This window comes from Perognathus longimembris, chromosome 22, assembly GCF_023159225.1.
Source record: "Perognathus longimembris pacificus isolate PPM17 chromosome 22, ASM2315922v1, whole genome shotgun sequence".
In the NCBI taxonomy this organism is placed as follows: domain Eukaryota; kingdom Metazoa; phylum Chordata; class Mammalia; order Rodentia; family Heteromyidae; genus Perognathus; species Perognathus longimembris.
The window spans coordinates 10,955,395-10,979,198 of record NC_063182.1 but is presented as its reverse complement, the minus strand read 5'-3'; the positions used below and the strand labels follow the sequence as shown (position 1 = coordinate 10,979,198).

General features: G+C 39.8%; 1 protein-coding gene and 1 long non-coding RNA gene across 2 annotated transcripts in view; one reads left to right on the top strand and one right to left on the bottom strand.

Moving 5' to 3' along the window:
* Positions 1–23,804, top strand: part of Dmgdh (dimethylglycine dehydrogenase) — a 66,400-nt gene that overhangs the window by 35,477 nt on the left and 7,119 nt on the right. The window contains exon 14 of the mRNA XM_048331130.1: positions 2,067–2,126. Coding sequence (XP_048187087.1) covers positions 2,067–2,126 — 60 coding nt within the window. The remainder of the gene's footprint in view (positions 1–2,066; positions 2,127–23,804) is intronic.
* LOC125339844 overlaps positions 4,104–23,804 on the bottom strand; it is a 32,962-nt gene continuing 13,261 nt past the window's right edge. The window contains exons 2-3 of the long non-coding RNA XR_007208640.1: positions 5,682–5,689; positions 4,104–4,114 (exon numbers count right to left, since the gene is read on the bottom strand). This is a non-coding gene — a long non-coding RNA (uncharacterized LOC125339844). The remainder of the gene's footprint in view (positions 4,115–5,681; positions 5,690–23,804) is intronic.

Genomic DNA, 23,804 nt, shown 5'->3' with positions numbered 1-23,804 from the left:
AATTTTGACATAATGTTTTTGTTTCTTTGGCTGTATAGGGAGGGATTTGAACTCAAAACTATCTGCTTGCTAGGAAGGTGCTGTGCTATTTGATTCATGCCTCCAACCTTTTTCAGCCCTGTTTATTGTTGAGATAGAGTCTTACTTTTTGCCTGAGCTGAACTGCTTCCCGCTATAGCTGTAGCTGAAACAACAGGCACCTAGCATCATGCTGAGCCTTTTCTGCTGAGATGCGGGTCTTGTATACTTTTTTGACCAGACTGGTTTGGAACCTCCATCCTTTTTTTTCTTTTTTTATCTCCACTAGGAGATCAAGGAGCTTGAGGTCTGGCATAATGTTTATTCTGCCTTACTCTGTCCTGCTTGGGCAGAGAACCTAGACATCTGTCTTTGACTGTGAGAATCAGGCCTAGCTCATGGGATTTGAACATGACCTTTCAAAAGTTTCTCCTCTTCTCACAGTTTCTTATATTTTTGATGAATTGACACTTTTTTTTCCCTCCAGAGGAGCAGAGATTGGTCTAGCCTTTTCTCTGGTAATTAAGAGTCTCTATACTAGTGTATACAATGTTTGTATATGTATGGCTCCGGGAAGTTAATGTCCTTATTCCTATTAAACAGGCAAACATAATAGATTGAAACACATGGTCCAGATTACACAGTAAGCATCCAAAAATTTCCAAATTCTATCCTCCTGCTTTATTTCCAATGACATTATTGGACTATTAACTTTTTTCAGATTCTCTAGTTTCTGGAAGACACTGAGGTTTTAGTCCTAAGAAGTAAGATAAGGAACACTGATAAAAGATGAATTTCAGAGTTTATTCTCTACTGTACACTAGCTATGTTTCCCAGTCCCCTAGAAGCTCTGCTTTTCTGTGAAATGAAATATTTATTCCCCAGAATTAACATAGATATTAGAAATCGCCCATAAGGAAGCAGGCACGAAATAAATTTATTTTAATTTGAAAGCCAAGGAAGGAGCCCGTGGTAATTTTAGACTATAGTAGAATCAAGTGGACTTATAAGTGGAGATGCATCTTAGTGAAACTGAAAAGCAGCCTGAGGCTAGTTCTTCATGAAAAGTATTCTCTGTGGGGGACTCAGCCTACAACAGGGCCTTAGGCAAGCAACAGCCAGCTACCTGTACAACAACAGGACAGCTCTTTCTTTAGACCCCAAGAAATGAAGCAACAGAAGAGCCCTTTGGGAGCTAGGCATTTCTCTGGCCCATTGCTTTTTATCTTGTACTGTTTTCCTCTGGGAGCTCAGCGCCATCTTGGGTCCCTGTGGTGTCTCAGCAGTGCCAGAGCGCCCTCTAGTGTTTCAACAGTCAATTTTGTCTGCTTTGTTTTAACTTTTTTTCTTGAAAATATTCTGAAAATAATTTTAAAGTAGCTAAAATTTATTAGGACTATGAGGGAAAAAAATCACATCCTGTAAAATGATCTAATGTTCATTTGGTTTATGTAAGTTCTATATTGTCTTGAGATGTTTAAGTACTTTCAGGGGTTTAGATCAATTTCCTTACTGTAAAGAAAACAGCAAAATCGAAAAAAATTAGCTTCAGGTCTATCAGCAAGTATTGGCTTTTACTTGAATTCATATCTATAATAAGAATCCATCTGTATTTGAGAAAACTGATATTTAACCCTATCATTTTCCTTTTCCTTTATTCAGCTTTTATGGAAGTCACTTTCCTACCATCTGCTTTTTTTTCTTTATCTCGATTACCAGATAATTGCAATCATTTTACTGAATGCCTTCTCCAAATCTAATTATGTAAAATTACTACATAAGACTCAGTGAAAGCCTCATGGGCTATCCTTCAGATATCTGTTAAAGGTAAAGAGCTATGGAAACATACTTTTAGTTTCCATGTTTGCTTGATTCAAAAGACAGTGTTAGCCGAAAGGCAACATTTGAACTGTGGATTAAAAAGTTTTTAGAGACCACTTGTCCATAATTTTCATAATCTGTATTCAAAAGTCAGTGTTCTTCCTTAAAAAGTACTATATCAAATGACTGGCACTATCTAAGATCCAATATGTGTATTTTCATTTTAGATGAACTGTGATACAAATCCCTTTGAAGCTGGATTGGAATATTTTATCAAGTTAAATAAGGTATGTTTACATTACCAGACTACTTGAAGTAAATACTGAAATTATGACATTGTTTTCTGGCAGGGCCATGATTTAAAACTTAACCAAATGTGCTAGAGAGGAAATGAGTGTAAGTACTAAGCATTGCTCAATTGTTCTGTATCAGTCACTTGTTAAAATTTGATTCGTTCAAACTGTTAGACCATACTTGTTGATTTAAGATTGCAAAATCCAGCATCTTTAAAAGCTATTTTTGTAATCAAACATTAAAAACTAAGATGATATCAGTCAGATTTCATTAGGTGTTCTTGAAGAAATTGTGCCATGTTGTGTATGCTATGGTACCTTTGGTAGCTGGGAAGTTGCACATTAGCTAAGCAAACGTTCTGCATCATTGACTCTCCCATATGCCCACAACATGAAGCCACCTTAGCATTGTAGATCTATCCGGAATCTTACTAAGCATCTTTGTGTGTAACTGTAGCTGCTGAATCCAAGCAAATGACATTTCAAATGTGCCCAGCATTCAATTACTGAGAAGCTAGTACAGGCCCCGAGAAACTTATTTGATATTAACACTTCAAAAGGATCCCTAACACCACTGGTTCCGAAAGTGTGGTCCTCAGCCTAAGACCATCAGTGTTGCCTAGGAACATGTAGGAATGCAAATGCTGAGGTCCAGCCCCAGATTTACTAAAAGCTAGAGTCAGGCTGAGAAATCTGTGCTTTAGGAAGTCCTTGCTGGAGACTCTGAGATATCAAGGAGTTGAGAAACACTGTCCTGCCTAATTATGCAAAAGTATGCCATGAAAAGTATGTTCATCTACTGTGGCCTACTTCATCTATACAAATCCTAAAAACACAAATGAGGTTTCTCCATGGAGCAGTGCACAAGAGTAAGCACAAAAGAACATGTAACTGTTGGTAGTATCAAAGGATATGCACAGCAGTTGCTGCCGCTTAGGGTGTTTGCTAGAATTCCCAAATTATAACTGTCCTGCCTTCACTGCTTGGCTAAGCTAAAGGCTGGTTTTCCAGCTGAGGGGAATATGTGAACTCATGTAAATGAAATGGGCTAAGGAAAAGTTTTTAATGCCCAGAATGCCCAAATTCTGAGCAAAAAAAATAGTAACATAAAATATGTTTATTTATAGGCCTAGATTTTAGGGGAAAGACCCTAGGGCTTTAAAGGGAATATATATCTCTACATTTTTCCATGGCTTCTATTTTTATGATGTGCCATCTGCCTCCAGTCCAGAGAAGGCAGGTGCTTGGAATTCGGGCAGATCCCTGCACCAGATTGTTCCTTCTGTTTGGCTGTTTCTAATACGGATCAAAATTCCTGACTCTTGAAAGCACTAAAGTTTTACTGTTGGTTACCAATAGCTGAACAGAGAAGTGGTTGTTTCTGCTTCAGTGTTTGGATAATATTGTTTGGGGATAAGACTTAGATAAATGATGTCTTCACATTGAAATTGGATATTAAAAGCTTTTATGATTATTAGCAGGTGTGGATTGTGTGTTTCTGAGCTCTTCTAAATGATATGTTCAAATAAGCTCAGCTCTGAAAGAAGTTATTTGATACTTTGATCGATGACATTAAAAAATCATTTAGAAGGATTGGTGCTTACTCAGGTGTCACAAAGTTAGTTCTTAATGATTTTATTGGGTTAAGGTCCATATAGCCTAAATATCTAGGCTTAATCCAGGTCTTTTAAATTATATCGATTCTGGTGGTTACTTGGTATCACTCTATTCATGGTAACTCATGTTGATTCCTAAGGCATGTAAAAATATTTAATCAACTTGGTTTAGATGCTGTCTGTTGTTTCCCAACAGCGTTTTCATAGCTTATAGCAGTCTGTAATATGAAGCAGGTTCCTTAAACTATTACAAGCTAAGCTAAAATAACTTGATGATTTAAGCCCTGTGCCTAAACCACAAAATGTTACTCATTTAATGCACAACAATATTCCATTTTTACAAAAAAATATTCCTTTCAAAATGCTCTGGAAGACTTCTTATAACTTTTAAATAATAATAATAATATGCAAGTCTATATTGTTTTGGAAAATTAATGCCTTATGAAAAAAGAACCTACAGCTCACATAGAGAGATGATAATATTTGCCACCTAAACAAAATAAAACACCCCCCAACCCTGAAATTTTCCAATTGGTTGAAATCAATTCTTTTCTTTCCTTTCAAAGCAAATAAGTAGGATTTTTTGGTTGACCCTGAAGTGTATACCACAATGATTGTAGAAGTTATAGTGTGACAGAAAGTGATAAGCAGACTGTAAGAGCTAGAAGGGTTCCTGTAGAGCATGCTGGGACTTCTCTTTGATGAGGGAGACAAAACTGAATGAAGCACAGAGGGGTGAAATGGCTAGAGTAAGATCATTGTTTTAGCCCAATCTAATTCAGAGCTCTGCTCTCAGTGTGAAACTTGCTCATCCTACCGCTTTCCCAACAGGGTTCTTTTCCAAATGGCCTTCGAAGACTTGAAAAACTGCTCAGGAATGTCTTTCTTTTTTATTGTAAAATTTGTATACGTTTATATCTCTCGCAGTCATATCTTTGCTATAATCAACTTTGCATTTTATAGAACAGCTAATATTAGCTCATTTTCAGAAGGAAAATGGCTCTGTGAGCTGATGGGCCATCAGGCCTTATTAGGGTGAGTTCTGTTCTTGTCAAAACCAGTAAGAATACAGGGAAAAGAGAAATGGAGTATTGAAGAAATCTATCCTTACAAAGGAAGATGAGGGGTGCGGACAGAAACAATGCCAGCATCTTTCCCTCCTAGAATGACCCCTGTTTCAGTTTTACCCCTGGCTTCTCTAACGTAGATAGACACATTCACCTACTAAGTATTTATCAGGCACCATTTACTACACATCGTGGTAAGCTACAGGCTGAAAATATACTTCTGATGGCTTTCAGGAAGTGGAAAATAAAATTTCAGGCCATTCATAATACTGCCACCTTGTGGACACAAGCCACAGGGCTCTGAGAGGAAGCATTTCAAACCAGCAATACGAGATCACCAAATGGAGACATTTGAAAATCTACTTTTAGTCTCATTACCCGAAGCAACTCACAGCATTGTTCTTGATGGCGTTTCCATTTGTTGCAAAAGAAGTTAACTGGGGGAAAATCAGTGTATTTTGTTTTTGTTGGGAATGGAAAAAATGCATTAAAGACAAGCAAAGGGAAAATCAGCTGCTTTTGAACCAAGTCATACATTTCCCTGGAATTTTCCTTTTGGAATGACTGAATAATTGTCTGTGAAGAATGCCTACCAACATTCTGAGAAAACTAAGTACTAAATATAATGTGTTTATACAGACCAGGATTTTTCTCCTATACATTTGTCTTCTTCTTTCTTGCTCCCTATATTGAGCTTCTAACCAGAAAAAACATGTGATGAGTATTGACCACAAATTAGAATACAATATTGAATCCAGAAAATTCCAGATCTTTCTTTGAGAAAATATTATTTACACTATTTGGTGAGTGAGCAAAAACAACACACCAAAAAAGACAAATTAGTAAAGAGTCAAAACACTTATCACTAGACTGACTACAACTTAAGCAGTTGGTAAAAATTAATTATTATTGAATCATCAAAATGGAAAGACACTATTGCTCTTATGTAGCAACTTAGGAATGACTGCTATGGAATACCAATGATAGGGAAATTTGAGGTATATTGTAATAGGAAGCAAGAAGGCTGAAAATTCATTGGCATTCAGCTTTGGCTAAACATGAAATCTGGCATGTGACTCTTTAAAATAATAGGTAGCTTTAAAAAATTTCCCAAGGCCCAGATCAGCTGAATTGCTGGCTGGACACGTTGGCACATGCCTATCATTTCAATACTCAGGAACTTGAGGCAGGAGGATCAAGTTTGAGAAAGCTTGAGCTATGTGGGTGAGACCCTGTCTCAAAAAAAGAAAATAACCCAACTAACTCTAGGAAAAGGAAATGAGATTTGTATCTTTGTTGCTGCTTTTCTTTTCTTTTTGTCTTGTTTGTTTATCTATCTTTTTGAGGGTAAGGGTAGACTGGAGGGACAAGCCAGGCACTGGTGGCTCAAGCCTGTTAATCCTAGCTACTCAGGAGGCTGAGATCTGAGGATCCCGGTTCAAAGCCAGCCCAGGCAGAAAAGTTCACATGAGACTCTTATCTCCAATGAACCACTCAAAAATCGGAAGTGACACTGTGGCTCAAGTGGTAGAGCGCTAGCCTTGAGCACAAAGAGAGAAAGACAGAAAGAAGGAAAGAAATGGAGGGAACAAATGTAGCAGTGATACTCACTGAACACTATGTTGAAAACGAACTATACAACTTGTGGGTGGAGATGGGAGGAAAAACTGAGAGAGGAATGGGTGACATTGTCCAAAAAGAAATATACTCATATAACTGTAACCCTTCTGTATATCACTTCTATAACAACAATTAAATTTTTTATTTTTTATTTTTTTTGCAAGTCCTGGGCTTGAACTCAGGGTCTGGGCACTGTCCTTGGCTTCTTTTTACCTCTTGAGCCACAGAGCCAAGTTCCTTTTTCTAAATATGTGGTGCTGAGGAATGGAGCCCAGGGCTTCATGCATGCTAGGCACTGTACCATTAAGCCACCTTCCCAGCCCATCAATTAAAATTTTTAAGCAAAATAAAGATAAAAGAAAAGAAAATGTAAAAACTTCTCTGGGATTCATCTATCAGCTTTCTCTTTAATTCCCAGGTAACTCCAGAAAAGATTGAGAATGATTGTTTTAGCCAAGGATTTTATTAAAACGTAATTTTCTTGTTATTTTAAGGTGGTGCGTGCAGGGGTTACCATTTCACGAGTCAGGTAGTGAGTACATTTCTTTTTTGGGCAATGTCACTCCTTCCTTCACTTTCCCTCCATCTCAAAACCCTCTCATCCCTTCCTAAATGTTGCATAGTTCATTTTTCAAATAATGTATACTGAATACATGATTGCATTTGTTCATCCTCCCTCCCTCCCTTTCTGTGTCCCCCTTCTGCCCCCCACTAAAGAGAAAAAAAGCAAAACAAACACCACAACCACTACCAACAACAAAAATCCATGTTTCCATTTCTTGGAATTCATTTTGATAAATAGGACTTACATGTTCAGGGGAGTTATACCTCTCTCCTAAGGATATCCTCCTTTAGTCTGTTTGTGAATGCCTAGAGTCCCATATTGGGTATTATATGCAGTTATAGCTTAGATCTAGCTTCCACATATGATTTCTAGAAAACATGAGCCATTTGTCTCTCGGAGTTTGGCTTACCTCACCTAACATGATTTGTTCTAGGCTCACATTTTTCCCTGCAAAGGACATATCTTATTCTTTCTAGTGGATGAATAAAATATATTGTGCATATATACCACATTCTCTTGATCCACTCATCCATTATTGAAGGGCATCTAGGCTGTTTCTGTCACTTGGCTCCTGTGAACAGTGCAGCAGCGAGCATGGATGTGCACGTGTGTTTGTCATATCCTGTTCTTGGTAGATGCCCAAGGACTTTTAACTCACTGGGCGTTACTATTCTGAAGAGTGTCAGGAATTACTTGATGTCCTTCCCCAGTGGTTCACAGAGCAACAGACAAGATTATGTGGGGATTTCTCAGTCTATGCAAATTGTTGGGTGCTATTCCATACCCCAAATTAGAAGACTGCCATAGTGGGGTCTAACGATATGTTTTAACAAGACTACGTAAGTAGTTCTGATACAGCTGATTTGAGACTTAGCCCATTTCCCAAGCCAATACACTACAATTTTGTCATTATGTTCCTATTTTCTTTACTTTTACTTTTCCTCTCTTCTCCTTTCCATTCCTTTTCTTTCAAGCCAATACACTATAGTCTGATCATGATACTCTTTTTTTTCTTTTCTTTTCCTCTCTTCTCCTTTCCATTCTTTTTCTTTCATTTACTCTTAATTCTTTCCTTCTTTCTTTCTCTCCTTCCTTCATCTCTACCCCTTGAGTTATAGCTCCACTCCAGCATTTTTGATAGTTAATTGGAGACAGAGACTAGTGGACTTTTCTACCTGGATTGTCTTCAAACCTTGACTGGCACATCTCAGCTGCCTGAGTAGCTAGGATTGAAGACATGAGCTACTGGTTCCCAGTTCCTAATTTCTTCTTCAAGCACTATAAAAAGCATCTACTTGTGAGGAGGAGAGGAGATTGAGAAGTTGTTTGTCTCTTAATTCAATGAAGACCCAGAGCTACTGTCTCAGTCTTTTAACCTAACACCAGCAGTGGTCCTGAGAATAAACAGGAAAGTAGAACATAGGGGGAGGGGTTAGTGATGGAGAGTCTACAGCAGATCTTGAAGTATGAATGACCAAGCCCAGGGTCTCTCACATGCTCGGAAGTACTCTACCACTGAGCTACAATCCCAGCCCTGAATTTTTATTAAGTCACCAAATCCTAGGTGTGGAGCTTGAGGAAACCATTTAATTTAATTTTGCACTTAAGATACCTAATCTGCAAAGTAGTTTTCTTTTGCAAGTCTAAAAGTCTAGCACATTGATTGAAGGGACTGATATCATGTCATCTTTATGAGCCGTATAAATTTAATTAAACCATCGTTATCATCTTAGCCATTTTCACTGCTGAGTGATAAGAGAAAAGGAAGGAAAGAGGTTACATGTGGACCGGAGAACGGTTTATCATTCCTGAAACACCTGTCAGAATATATTAAACTAAAAGCTATGGGATCATTATCCTCATATACATCCAATTTCAGCCATGAAACAATACTTTATTTCGATCGTTTAGCTATTTCTATCCTTCAGCTTTTAAGCTGAAGTGTGCTGCTAGCTAACTGCTTTAAAATTTGGGAATCCATGGAAACCCAGGTCTTAGAATAAACCGAAGTAATTTTTTTTTGGATTGCATTTATTTGTATTTTAATTTTAACAGCATAATTGAACATGTGATACACTGAGATACGTCAACAGTTTGAGAAGGATTATTACACATACCAAAGAAACCACTACTACAGTGGAGACCATGAACGGATCCCTCGGCCCTAGAGGGTTATTCGTGCACCTTGGTAACTATTGCCTCCAATCCTTCCCACAACCCAGCTTCTCCAGGCAAATACTTGTCTTTCTCTTCCACTGTAGACTTAGTTTGCATGTTCTAGAACAAATACAAAAGTATATAAGTGGAACTACACAGTATGTACTACTTTGGGGATGTGGATTCTTTTCACTCAGCATAATTAGTTTAGAGTTATCATGTTGTCGCCTGTACCAAAGGTTCATTCCTTTCTATAGTAAATAGCATTCCCTTTCATGGATAGGCCAAAATGTGTGTTCCCACTGTTGCTGAACATGTGTGTTGTTTCCAATTTAGAACTATTAAAAATAAAACTACTGTGGACATCATCCTGTTGTTTTGTAGGGACATACACTTTCTCTCTTGGAGAAATACCTAGGAGAGGAATAAATGGGTAAAGTGGTAAGAAGAATATGTTAAGTCTTAGAAAGCTTCCTATTTTTTTTTTTTTTCAGTCCTGGGCCTTGGACTCAGGGCCTGAGCACTGTCCCTGGCTTCTTTTGCTCAAGACTAGCACTCTACCACTTGAGCCACAGCGCCACCTCTGGCCATTTTCTATATATGTGGTGCTGGGGAATCGAACCCAGGGCTTCATGTATATGAGGCAAGCACTCTTGCCATCAGGCCATATCCCCAGCCCCGAAAGCTTCCTATTTTTATCTTCCTTTTAAAGGTTTTATTTTTGCAAAGTCATGTAGCATTTTATATTTTGTATCCTTATCAACCCCTCTATATCATTGTCAAATGTTTGACCTGGTTACCATTTTTTTTAACGTCAGCTGTTAGAGATATTATAGTGATGTCATTATAGTTTTGGGTTTTTTTGTTTTCTTTTGTTTTGTCTTGCTGGTCCTGGAACTTAAATTTAGAGCCTGGGCTCTGTCCCCAAGCTTCTTTTGCACAAGGCACTAGTGCTCTATGACTTGAGCCACAGCTCGACTTCCAGCTTTTCTGGTAACTTCTTGGAGATGATTGTCATGGACTTTCCTGCCCTGGCTGGTTTCACAGTGCAATCCTCAGATCTCCGCCTTCTGAGCAGCTAGGATTACAGCTGGCAGGCATGAGCCACCAGTTCCCAGCTCTTCTGTCCTTTTTAAATACAGGAAAAAAAGATATTCAGAAGCCACTTAGACTATGTCTTCCTCCTCTTGATCTCCCAGAGAGAGAAGAATATTGCACATCTTTTATGTGTCTGTCTTCTAGAGCGCGCACATGCACACATTTTAGGGCTTAAACTCAGGGCTCTTGCCTGGTTTTTTCACTCAAAGCTGGAGCTCTACCACTTGAACCACAGCTCTACTTCCAACTTCTTGGTGGTTAAGTGAAGATAAGACTCCTTCAGATTTGTCTGCATAGGTTGATTTTGAACCCAAATCCTCAGATTCAGGAGTGCCTGGTTAAATCTCTTTTTCATTTTTTTATTATTATTATTTTTTTATTAATTGAACATAAATTTTTTTACAAGGTGTTGTGCAAAGAGGGTGCAGTTACATAGTAGGGTAGTGTGTACATTTCTTGTGATATCTTACGACCTGTTTTTCTATCCCTTGTCTAGGTCAGGTAGACACATATGCAATATACAATGTATAGAGAACATATACAGTGTTCACAGACTTGGTCTCTACTGTCTCTCCGTCTCGCTTTGTTAACAGTCATATATCAGGGAGATCATGCCCCTTTGTTTTCTGTGTTCTAGGCTTGTCTCACTCAACATTATTTGTTCGAGTTCTGACCATTTCCCTGCGAATAACAATATTTCACCATTCCTAGTCGCTATGTAGTATTCCATTGTGTATAAGTACCATAGTTTTTGGATCCATTCGTCTGTGGAGGGGCATCTGGGTTGTTTCCATATTTTGGCTATTGTGAATTGTGCCGCGATAAACATGGAAGTACAAATGTCTTTTTGATATCTTGGGTTTTGCTGTTTAGGATAGATGCCTAGGAGTGGTATGGCTGGGTCATAGGGTAGGTCTATATTGAGCTTTTTGAGAAACCTCCATACTGTTCTCCAAAGTGGTGTACTAATTTGCACTCCCACCAACAATGGAGAAGGGTTCCTCTTTCCCCACAGCCCCTCCAGGCATTTGTTGTTTCCTGAGTTCAGAGTATAGGCCATTCTAACTGGGGTGAGGTGGTATCTCAGGGTTGTTTTATTTGCATTTCCTTTACTAGCAGGGATGTTGAGCATTTCCTCATGTGTTTCTTTGCCATTTTTATGTCTTCTCTTGTGAAGTCTCTCTTTAGCTCTTTTGCCCATTTCCTAATAGGTTTATTGGGCTTGGAGGGGCTTAGTTTTTTGAGTTCTCTGTAGATAACCGATATCAGGCCTTTGTCTGTTGCTGTGCTGGTAAATATCCTTTCCCATATCGTTGGCTGTCTTTCTATTTTGGTGGCTATGACCTTAGCTGTGCAGAAACTTTTTAATTTGTAGTAGTCCCATTTGTTGAGTCTTTCCCCTATTTGTTGTGCCCCTGGGACTCTATTCAGGAAGTTCCTTCCTGTGCCTATAAGTTCTAGTGTCTTTCCTACTCTGTCCTTCAGTAGTTTCAAGGATTCAGGTCTGATGTTGAGGTCCTTGATCCATTTTGAGTTGATCTTGGTGCATGGTGATAGGCTTGGGTCTACTTTGAGTTTTCTGCATATGGCTGCCCAGTTCTCCCAGCACCAGTAGTTGAAGAGGCTATGTTTATTCCATTGTATGTCTTTAGCTCCTTTGTCGAATATCAGTTGGCTGTAAGAGTGCGGTTTTATTTCTGGGTCTTCAATTCTAATCCACTGGTCTTCCGATCTGTTTTTATACCAATACCATGCTGTTTTTGTTATGATAGCCTTGTAGTAGAGCTTGAAGTCTGGTATGGTGATACCTCCTGCACTATTTTTTTTGCCTAGAATTGCTTTGGCTATTCTAGGTTTTTTGCTGTTCCATATGAATTTATGGATTGGTTTCTCTATTTCAGTGAAAAATGTGGCTGGAATTTTGATAGGTATTGCATTGAATTTGTATAACAATTTGGGCAATATGGCCATTTTCACTATATTGATTCTGCCTACCCATGAACATGGGAGGTCTTTCCATCTCCTTGTGTCTTCTTTGATTTCCCTTATTAGATTTTTGTAGTTTTCATTGAATAGGTCCCTCACGTCCTTGGTTAAGTTGATCCCTAGGTACTTTATTCTTTTTTTGGCTACTGTAAATGGAATTGTTTCCATAATTTCCTTTTCTGTTTGTCTGTTGCTGGTATACAGAAAAGCTGCTGACTTTTGTGGATTGATTTTGTATCCTGCTACTTTGCCAAATTGGTTTATTAGGTGTAGGAGTTTGGGTACTGAGTTTTTTGGGTCCTTCAGATATAAGATCATGTCGTCTGCAAATAGGGATAACTTGATTTCTTCCTTGCCGATGTGGATCCCTTTGATGTCCTCCTCTTGCCTTATTGCTATGGCTAGGGATTCCAGCACTATGTTGAACAGAAGTGGGGAGAGTGGGCATCCTTGTCTTGTTCCTGAGTTTAGGGGGAATGATTTAAGTTTCTCTCCATTTAATATGATATTAGCAGTTGGTCTGTTGTATATGGCTTTTATTGTTTTGAGGAATGTTCCATCTATTCCTGTTCTCTCCAAAGCTTTTAATAGGTATGGATGTTGTATTTTATCAAAGGCTTTTTGGGCATCGACTGAGATAACAATGTAATTCTTAAGTTTAGATCTGTTTATGTGGTGAATTACGTTGATTGATTTATGGATGTTGAACCATCCTTGTGACTGAGGGATGAAGCCTACTTGGTCGTGATGTTTGATTTTCTTGATCAGTTTCTGGATCCTGTTAGCTAATATTTTATTGAGGAGCTTTGCGTCTGTGTTCATTAGTGATATTGTTCTGTAGTTCTCTTTTTTTGTTGGGTCTTTGCCTGGTTTGGGAATGAGTATGATATTAGCTTCGTAGAATGAGTTTGGGATTTCTCCCTCTGTTTCTATTTCACGGAAGAGTTTGAGGAGTATTGGTATTAGCTCCTCACTAAAGGTTTTGTAGAATTCGTTGATGAATCCATCTGGGCCTGGGCTTTTCTTAGTAGGGAGGTTCTTGATTACCTCTTGTATCTCACCATAAGTTATTGGTTTATTTAGTTGATTTATTTCTTCTTGGTTCAGTTTGGGCAGTTTGTACTTCTCTAAGAATTGATCCATTTCTGTAAAATTATTGTTTTTTGCTGAGTAGAGGTTTTGGAAATAGCTCCTTATGATTGTTTGAATATCGTGTGTACTTGTTGTAATTTTTCCGGTGGAGTCCCTGATTTTACGTATATGAGTCTCTTCTCTTCTTTTTTTTTTGTAAGTCTTGCAAGGGGTCTGTCAATTTTGTTTATTTTCTCAAAGAACCAGCTTTTAGTCTTATTTATTTGTTGAATGGTCTTTCTATTTTCAATCAGATTTATCTCTTCTTTAATCTTTGTGATCTCTCCCCTCCTAGTCGTTTTAGATTCTGTCATTTCTTGTTTCTCCAGTTGTTTTAGTTTCATCGTGAGGGTATTCACCTGCTCTGCTTCCATTCTTTTAATGTGGGTGCTGAGTGCAATGGTCTTGCCCCTCAGTACTGCCTTAGCTGTGTCCCATAGGTTTCTTTGTGATGTGTTTTCTTTGTCATTGTGGCTTATGAATTTGTTGATTTCATCTTTAATTTGGTCTGTGGCCCAAGTGTTGGATAGAAGTGTGGAGTTTAGCCTCCAAGAGTGTGTATAGCCTCTGTGGTATCCTTTTTTGTTGAGGGTTACCTTTAATCCACTGTGATCAGATATAATACATGGGATGACGTCAATACTTTTGTATTTGCTGAGGTTCTTTGTGTGGGCTATGACGTGGTCTATTTTGGAATATGATCCATGGGCTGCTGAAAAGAGGGTGTATTGGGTCTCTGTAGGGTGAAAGGTTCTATATAGGTCTGTTAGATCCATTTGGGAAATGGTGTTATTTAGGTCCTCAGCTCCCTTACTAATCCTCTGAGTGTTGGATCTGTCTCTTGGAGAGAGAGGAGTATTAAAGTCACCCACTATGATTGTGTTTGCATCTATCTTGCTCTGTAATTCTGTGAGAATTTACTTGACATATGTCGGGCCTCTTTTGTTCGGTGAGTATACATTTATCACCGTGATTTCTTGATTCTGGATTTTTCCTTGTATTAATATGTAGTGTCCTTCTTTGTCTTTTTGAGTTGACTTTAATGAGAAGTCCAGCTTGTCTGAGATCAGAATGGCTACACCTGCCGTTTTGGTGGGTGCATTTGCTTGGTAGATCTTGCTCTATCCTTTCATTCGAAGCCTGTTTTTGTCTCTTGCTGTAAGGTGGGTCTCTTGTAGACAGAAGATGTCAACTTTTTGTTTGCGAATCCATTCTGCCAGTCTGCTCCTCTTTATCGGGGAGTTTAAGCCATTTATATTTAAAGAGATCAAGGATAAGGGTGTTTTTTCTCCTTCCATTTTCTTGTTGGGCTGTTTTTTCCTCTTTTTTTTTTCTTCTTGTCTTTAGTGAGCTGGTCTTTCTGCTGGACTTTGGCTATTGAAGTTTCTTTCTGATTCTGTCTGTGTGTCTTTTACGATCTCTGTTGGGTGGGGTTCCCCTCTTAATACTCGCTGTAGGGCTGGTTTTTTATTCACATACTCCTTTAGCTCCTCTTTGGTGTGGAAAGATCTGGTTCTCCCTTCGAATGTGAACTCCAATTTCGCTGGATATTTGATCCGAGGTTGTAAATTGTTATTCTGGAGTACTTGGATGGTGTTCTTCCACTCACTTCGAGCTTGGTAAGTTTGTGTGGATAAGTCGGATGTTATTCGAATCCTCTTCCCATTGAAAAAAGTTTCCTTCTTTGCTTTGGCTGAATTCAGAATTTGCTCTTTAATCTTGAGGTCTGTAGTCTTGAATATTATGTGCCTTGGGGTGGTTTTCCTGGAGTCTGGCCTGCCAGGTGTCCTATAGGCTTCGGTTACCTGGATGGGGTCCCCTGTGAGATTGGGGAAGTTTTCTGCAATAACTTTATTGAGAACATGATTAAGCCCTCTGTTCTGGTATTTGGCTTCTTCTTCTATTCCAATTATGCGCAGATTATATCTCTTGTCTTTGTCCATTAGTTCCTGGATTAGTCTTCCCTGAAGCTTCACCTTTTCTTGGAGTGTGGTCATTTTCTGGTTGTTGTCAGCTGCTTCATCGTCCAGGCTAGAGATTCTGGATTCTATATGGTCCACTCTTTGTGTTATGGTTTCAATTGCGGAGTTTATGGATGTCAGAGAGCTATTTATGGTTGTCATATCAGCTCTGATCATGGAAATTTCTTCCTTTAAAGAGTTGTATTTTAAATCTATTTTTTCATGCATTTCAATTCTCAGGATGTGGAGATTTTCTTTAAAGGTGGCTTGCATTGTATCCATTTTTGCTTCCATTTCTTCCTTGGCTTCCTGGGTGTCCTTCCAGATTTCCACTCTAAACTCCTGGAATTGTTTTCTGATTTCATTTCTGACGCTTTCGATCATTCCTGTTAACATGGCCTCATTTGCTTTTTTAGTCTCCATCTCCTCTTCAGTCGTGCTGCTTTTTGGAGCTGGCGAGTTGGCTTGCCCTTTGATGAACTGAGTTATGTTTCTTTGTGATTTGCGCATCTGGAGATCTGTGGATAGCTTCTCAGGTTTGGTTTGTAGCTCTTCCCTCCCTCCTGTGTAGGCGTATCTACGGCAGCAGGTGCTGTCGCTGTGGCCCCGCCCACCAGTGCAGGGTAAGCCTACCAGAGTGGGCGCTGTTGTCGGGTGCCCCGCCCTCCTGTGGGCTGTGCGTCCACTACAACATGCACTTTAGCGGGATATGCCTCCCAGAGAGAGTCCGGGGTTGTTGGGTTGTGCTTGTGCCCTCCCGCGAGTCTGTTCGGGGAGGCGGTATGTGTGGGATCGACTGTCTGGGTGTGGCTTGGCACCCTCAGACCTCGCCTCCGCTGCGAGGGGGGGGACGTGATCAGGCTCAGGTGACCCTGCTGGGCTGGTATTGCCCACCAGCGCCTGTGATTTTAGTTGTAAGAGTCTGCGAGCTCCAGGCGCCTCGGGTGGGGCTTGCCCTGCCGGCCGTCCCCGGCCCCTGTTGGGAAGGGGACGGGGCCGGTTCTGCCAGTTCAGGAACTTGGGGCTGTTCTGCCCTTCCCCTGCTAAACTGGCTTCCCAGCACCTGATGGGAGCTTCCCGCCTGATTTGGGGGTTCTTTGTTCCCTCGGGGGGGGTGGGGAGGGGGAGGGAGGGAGATCTAGCTTCTTTGTCGGGCTTGGGTCTCTGATAGCTGGTCTCCCGTTGGGGGAAGGGATTATGGGGGACTCACTTTTGCTGCTTTGTGTGTGTGTCCCGCGCCGCCGTTGGCCCTTCAGGGGTTGGCGAAGTGTCGTGGTGGCTTCCCCGTTCCCTCTTTCTGCCGCGCTGGGTTCCCTTGTCCGAACCCGGTGTGGACCCGAACTTCTCGTGGCTACCGGTGTGTGTCTTGGTCTGCACCCTGCCTTGTGTCCGTGGGGTCTCCCGCTATATGAATTCTGCGCTCCTGGCAGCCTGTCTGTCGATCGCCGGGTTCCCCTTTCCCAGCCTGACCCTGTTTGAAGATTGGAGGTTTTTAAATAGCTGTAATGTGGCTGAACTTGAGCAGGGCCTGTTCTTCAGGCACAGAGAATGAGCAGTTGTATCCATATTATGGGAGAGGTACTATTGCTTGACCTACCTTTTGACAGGCTCTTTTTCATTTTTAAATGTATGATTTTTATCTCTAACACCTAGCTCAGGACTGAAACATTGCAAATGCCCTGGAAACATGTAATTTTAAGCACAAGTTCTTTATCATGTATATGCTTTTTTTTCAAGTACTAGTGCACATTTCTTTATTTTATGTTTATTGTCAAGTTGGTGTACAGAGGGGTTACATTTACAAACCTAAGGTAATGAGTACATTTCTTGTCAAACTTGCTACCTCGTCCCTTATTTTTCTCCCAGCTTCCCTCCTACTGTATTCCCCCCCATTTTACAGTTAGTTTACAACATATCTTGTAGTTATTACTGTTGCATTGGTTCACATTTTACCATTTGTCTCAACATTTTGATGTTCCCCTTCCCTTCCCTAACTCAGACAAAAAAATATTATATATATGTGTATATATATATATATATATATATTACCCAGGGTATCAAAATAAAAAACAATGACAACAGGGGCTAAACCATAGGGAAGATAAGCAAAAGGAAAAAGGAATGATTTCATATAGCACGTTAAAAATAACAACAATGACAAACCACTTGTTTCCATATCTTAGAGTTCGTTTCACTTCGCATCATCGTATGTGATCATAGGTACATAACTACTGAGCTATAGTGTTTAACAACAGCTTTCAAGGCCCACCGGCCCTCTGCTAACATGGACACATAGCCTGCCTTCCAGTCCGGCCCCGCCTATTGTGCCACCTGTGCTGCCCTCGAAAGTTCTCAGTGTTGTGTGTGTAGTCAGAGGCTAGGTAGACTTTTTTTTTTTCCAGTTAAAATTTTTTTTTCCTTTGTTCTTTTTTTATTTTTATTTTTTTCAAATTTTTATTATCAAACTGATGTACAGAGAGGTTACAGTATCATACGTTGGGCATTGGATACATTTCTTGTACTGTTTGTTACCTTGTCCCTCATACCCCCCTCCTCCCTCCCCCTCATGTATATGCTTTGAAAATACTTTTTCATTCTGTCTTATCTGTTCATTTTTTAACAGTGTCTTTCAAAGATCAAAGTTTTTAATTTCTGAATTTTAAAGTCTTTATCAATTTTATTTTTAATGGACCATGTTTTTGGTTCATATCTAAAACACCTTTGCCTTAACCCAGAGTGACAACTTTCTCTTTCAGTTTCTTCTAGAAATTTTATCATCTTGCAATTTACACTGAGGTCTGTGATCCAATATTAGTTAATTTTGTATATGGTTTGAGGTATGAATTGAGATGTATTATTTTTTTGCACATGTAGCTCCAGTTATTTGCAGCATCATTTGTTGAAGATTACACATTTTGCACTTCACTGTCTTTCTACTGTTGTCGAGAACCAGCTGTGCATGTTTGTTGGTCCTATTTCTGGGCTCTCTTGTGTTCTATTTATCGGTTTGTCTTTCTTGGACTTAATGCTACAATGTTCTTGATTACTATAATTAAATAAGATAGTGGTTACTCTGAAAAATTGTTCTTTTTCAAAGTTGTTTGGCCACTGTAGGTCCTATGGATTTTCCATAAATTTTAAAATCAAGTCTTGTACAATATTTACAGATTTTTCCTTAAGTACTGAATTCAAGCCCCACCCCCACCCCCACAAGAATTCAGTTGTTCTCCCACTTATTAGTTCTAAGAGTAAGTGGTTTTTGTTTTGTCCCATGTAAAAATGAAGAAAATATTCACCTTATAAGTTTGTTATGTCTTAGATGAGATACACTGTGGTACCTCATTGAGTGTTAGCTCCTTTCCATCTGATTAAATTGAATGAAAATTAATAGTTTAGGGAAAAGCAACTAAAAGGAAGGCAGGAGGAAGATCTTGGTCAATATTGAAGCTCATTTCTCTGTGCTCCCATTTCCTTTCTTAGTTGTTATTTTCCGGTGGTGGTGCTAGGGACTGAATTTAGGGCTTCATGCTTGCTTGGGAGGCACTCTTGCTCAAACTACTCTTTCAACTCTCTTGAATAATTTTTTACTTTGCACTTAGACTTAAGTACTATGTTTAAAACACTAATGGGCTCTCTAGAGAGAAAAACGACAGTCTTTCTTCTGTCTACGTGGGCAGTTGGGCCCTGGCCCAGCCCTCACCACAAAGTCGGCCAGTGTTAAGTCTCTTATTAAAAATAGCATAACATATGCTTATAATCTTGCCATATCTAACTATGTACTTTAAATTACCTCTAGATTACTCACAGTGCCTAATATAATGTAAATGCTATGTAAATAGGTGTTACACAGTATTGTTTAGGGAATAATAAGAAAAATGTTTGTATAAATTCACAGTAGCCACTGTTTCTTTCTTTTTTTTTTTTTTGCCAGTCCTGGGGCTTGAACTCAGGGCCTGAGCACTGTCCCTGGCTTCTTTTTGCTCAAGGCTAGCACTCTGCCACTTGAGCCACAGCGCCACTTCTGGCCGTTTTCTATATATGTGGTGCTAGGGAATCGAACCCAGGGCTCTTGCCACTAGGCCACATGCCCAGCCCAGTAGCTGCTGTTTCTAAGCATGTATATATATACACACACATTCAACATACATATACACTCAACATACATATATATATTCAACATAGTGTCTAGTTAGTACTAGTGTGAAAGATTTTTTTTAAAGAAGGAATTTTTATCTTGCTAATAATTTTGGTTAGAAAATGCTGGATGAGTTGTTTCATATTGCTAAGTGTAAAGAATAAAAACTACATATATATGTATGTGTGTATATATATGTACTACATATATACTACATACACACATGTGTGTGTAATTGTTGCTAAAGCAACAATTAAAATATAGAGTTCACAATACAGTTGACTTTCTTTATCTGTTCTGTTTCTGTAAACTCAATCACAGACTGAAAACGTGTGTGTGATGTGTGTGTGTGTTCACTTTCTAGCTTTTAGTTGCTGAACTGATATTCAACATTTTGCCCTCAAAGAGCATTGAAATTGTTGTGGTTGTGAACTTACATGGAAAGTGAAGGTGCTCTGACTAGTAGAAAAAGGAATAGTGGGTTGGGAAGACAGATTTGAAGTTTGGTGCTAACACCCTTTGTTACATCAGGTGATACCGTTACCTTTGCTGAGCCGAAATGAAACTGGACTAAGTATTTGATTGCTTAAAGACTTCTGTGAGTCCAGTTCTGTGAACAGGAAATGAACCCCACTGGGAGGCAAGGCTAAGTCAATCCTTTGGCTCAGGACTGAACTTGGTCTACCCCTTTCTCCATGTTTGTGAGATACACACACAGGTGCACAGGGTACTAACAACTAACCAGAGATGTTCCACTCTGCCACTTGTAGTGTCTGGGGTCCAGTGAGGTTTCTCTGTGGCTCTTTGTACCTGGGTCACACACAGAGCATGATTTAGAGTCTCTGGGCAGGGGGAGGGGCTGTTTGTGACACAGGATAGTCCAGTGGCTCTCTTGTGTCTCTGGATTTTTGATATTTTTGTTAAAAGGAATTTGTGTTTTTAAAAATGACACAAAATTGATGACTTCCTTAAAATTTTGAATAGAGCTTTAATCCACATAAATAGAAAAGAAAAAGCCCACAGCAGTGTTTTACTATCTTTCCTCTGAGCTGCTGCCAGCTACTCCCTGGATCCTGTAGCAGACTTCCTCCACTGCTCCAATCAAATCTGAGTTTACATTCTTGCAAGCTCTCTGTCATCTTTATAATCACCCCAAAGCACACTGACAAAATTTATTACATTTACATTGGCATTTAGGTAATGTATGCCTGTAATATGCATACCTTTAATAGATGAATAATTATTATTCACTTACTATTTACTATTTCATGTATGTGGATATTATATCAAGTGCATATTGGAGGTGGCTGCTTTAATGGCTCTTATTGCTATTTTAAGTCCATAAATTAAGAAAACACAAGGTGATGCTATTTTTATACTATAGTCTCAGTGCCCCAAACGTTTATGCGTTTTTTAAAGACATGAACTGCTATTTATATAGTTAATTTGGCAATGACTCATTAAAGAAATGTATTTCTGTTCTTGGGACATTCTGAAAGCACCAATTGCAATTATAGTGTAACCTTCAGACACATTTTCTTTTCATTGATCATTAATAACTTGGTGGTAGATTAAAAGTCTACAGTCTGGAGAGGCCATCCAAGAACAGTGAGAGTAGAATACTGTCACCACTCATATCTTCCTGTCAGTAGCAGGGTTAATGTAGGCAGGGAAATCAGGTCCGGACGGCGGGGGGGGGGGGGGGGGGGGGGGGGTGGGGGATGGGGGAAGCTCTTCTCCGTGGTCCTTACTTTCATTGAGCCTTTGGTGGTGGTGCTTGTCAGATTGTTTCTTCATGTCTGAGGACAATGTTGCTCACAGAATCTCTTCCTAATCTAGAGGTAGAAGAGAGAGATACCAAACTTCCTTAAGTGTTAACCTTCAAGTATTTAAAAAAAAAATTATGAGACAAGGCCTCCTCTGTGGCCTGCGCTGACCCGCAACCTGCAATCTTCCTTCCTTGGCCTCCCATAGTACAAAAACACTGTGCAATGAATGTCGTCCAAAACAGATTCAGACCACCTAAAGAAAAAATGTTAAGGGATTATTCGTTTAGAGCAATCCTTCTTCCTTCCCTCCCTCCCTCCTTTCCTTCCTTCCGTCCTTTCTATTTTCCACATGTTCTCAATATGGAGTCAGACTCTTCATCCTCCTGCCTGAAGCTTCCAAGTGCCCAGTTTACATTTCTGAGCCATCATGCCCAGCACCCCTGTTTAAAGTATTTGATCTGCTGTGGCTCTTAACTCCAGCCACACACATTTCAAAAAAACATATGGGCCAAATCTGAAGGTGCTGGTTTATGTTGTCATGTTACTGCATTTCGCCTCAGCATAGTGTCTGACACATAGCCAAGTACCTAAGAAATGTACATGTTATCTATACATCCTATTTTATTTTATTTACAATTGTAATTTTTTTCTGGACAGTTTGGTGCCCTTCTTACTTTCCTCATAATTAGCTGGTACCTGACCCTCTTACTTCACCTTTAGTACAGCTATGAACTGGGATATGTAGAGGGAGACCCTTCCAGCGTGTCTCAGCCCTATCCCGGCATCAGCGACAGTAGCTTTTCGCTAGCAGCCCTGAAGGCCCAGTTGCTGACAGCTTGGTCACACCCAGTCCCACCACCAGTTGTGGCTCAGCAGCTTGAGACTCAAAGGAGGAGACTCAAAGGAGAGGAAAAGAACAGGGCTGGGCTTTCTGAGATCTTGATTCTTAACTGCTGATGGACTTTATTTGGCTTCCTTAATTCACTTCTTTTAGCCCTCCAACCTACCACCTGTGAGGCATTGAAGATCAAATTATCATGGAAATACGAACATTTTAGGGAAAGGCTATGCAGATGAAGCCATTATGAAACCACACTCTTCTTTCCAAATTCAACCCCAGCAACTTCTACAATGAAATGCTTGCGGGAAGACTCTTGACTGATTTCCCCCACACACTCCGTGGGCCCCCTTTTATCATATTCTATTTGTTGCCTCCCCCTCCACACCTAAACACATTAAATTTACAATGCATATGTGAGGCAAACGTGATACTACCACACTCTCGAAACATTTCCTTAAGTTTCCAGCACATTTGTGATGTGTATACTCCTAGAATACAACCACTCATGCATCAGGTTTCACAATTGCTATTGCTGATTGATAATGCTATCAATACGTCATAGCCCACCATGTTTTCAGTCATCTTACATTGTTCCTTGCCTTGTTTGAACATTGAGGAGAGAGAATAATTCAGTACTGACATCTTGTTGTATGGAGGAAAGAGGGTTACATTTCCCCAAGGGCCTCTACAAGATCATGTTCTACTAGTTCTAAATACAGTATACAGTACAGGCTTAATGACAGGTAAGTAATTGCTAGAAAAGGCTTTACTAGAGGACTCTTAACACCTAAATAACTTAGTCCTGACTTCCATGACAGGAAGTAAAGACAGTGTAGGATTCAGTGTGCTTTGCCCATTACACCAGATGAATTGTTCTAAGAACAAGAGTGTGTTCACTAGTCTGCCACGAGATGTTTTTACTGTAGTTATTGACTCTGATGTAGCCAAAGACTCTGAGTCACACTGGGGAAGGACAGAAAATTGGACTTTCATTTTGCACATTATTTTGACCTGGGTGGATGGGACTGTCTTTAGCTTTCCACTGCCAGCAATTTGAAGTCACAATTGCCATAGAAATTATACTGCACTATGGCTCCTCCTACAAGTTCTGACTCAGTAAAGGTGTGAAATGGGGTGTCCAGCAAAGGGCATGCGTGGACCAGTCCTGCTGCTTCTCTAGGAGATGATAGGGCGTCACTGCAGTCAGTCCTAAAGGTTTCAAGTAGATCAAGTTCATCATGGAGGACATCTTTATCATGCAGTATGGTTTTCTTTCCTTTTGTGGCTAATGGAGACACTGAAGTTTGCTGTTATCCTTCCCTTCCTTCCCCTCTACTCCATTTCCTTCCCCTCCCCTTCCCTTTCCCCAAGTTTCCCACCCTTCCCCTCCCCTTCTCACCTTCTTTTCCTTCCCTTCTCTTCCCTTTCCCTCTCTTCTTTACAGAGAGTAGTCTGCATATAAGAAACATTTCGAGAACCTTGTTTTTATTACAATCTCTAATCTCATTCTGCAGACATATGCTTTATATGTACTATAAATTCCCTTTTCACCCCATAATGCAAGAGATGCTTGTGTGGTTGGTGTTATTGAAGACTTAACCCTGTTTTCTCACTGGAGGTTAGCACTCCCTCTTGGACACGCTCTTGCTCTTAGCCTCTGACCAGTTTGTCTCACTTTTCAAGTGTTCCCTGATATTGTAGTTGGGTAGCACTGTATCGCCCTGAT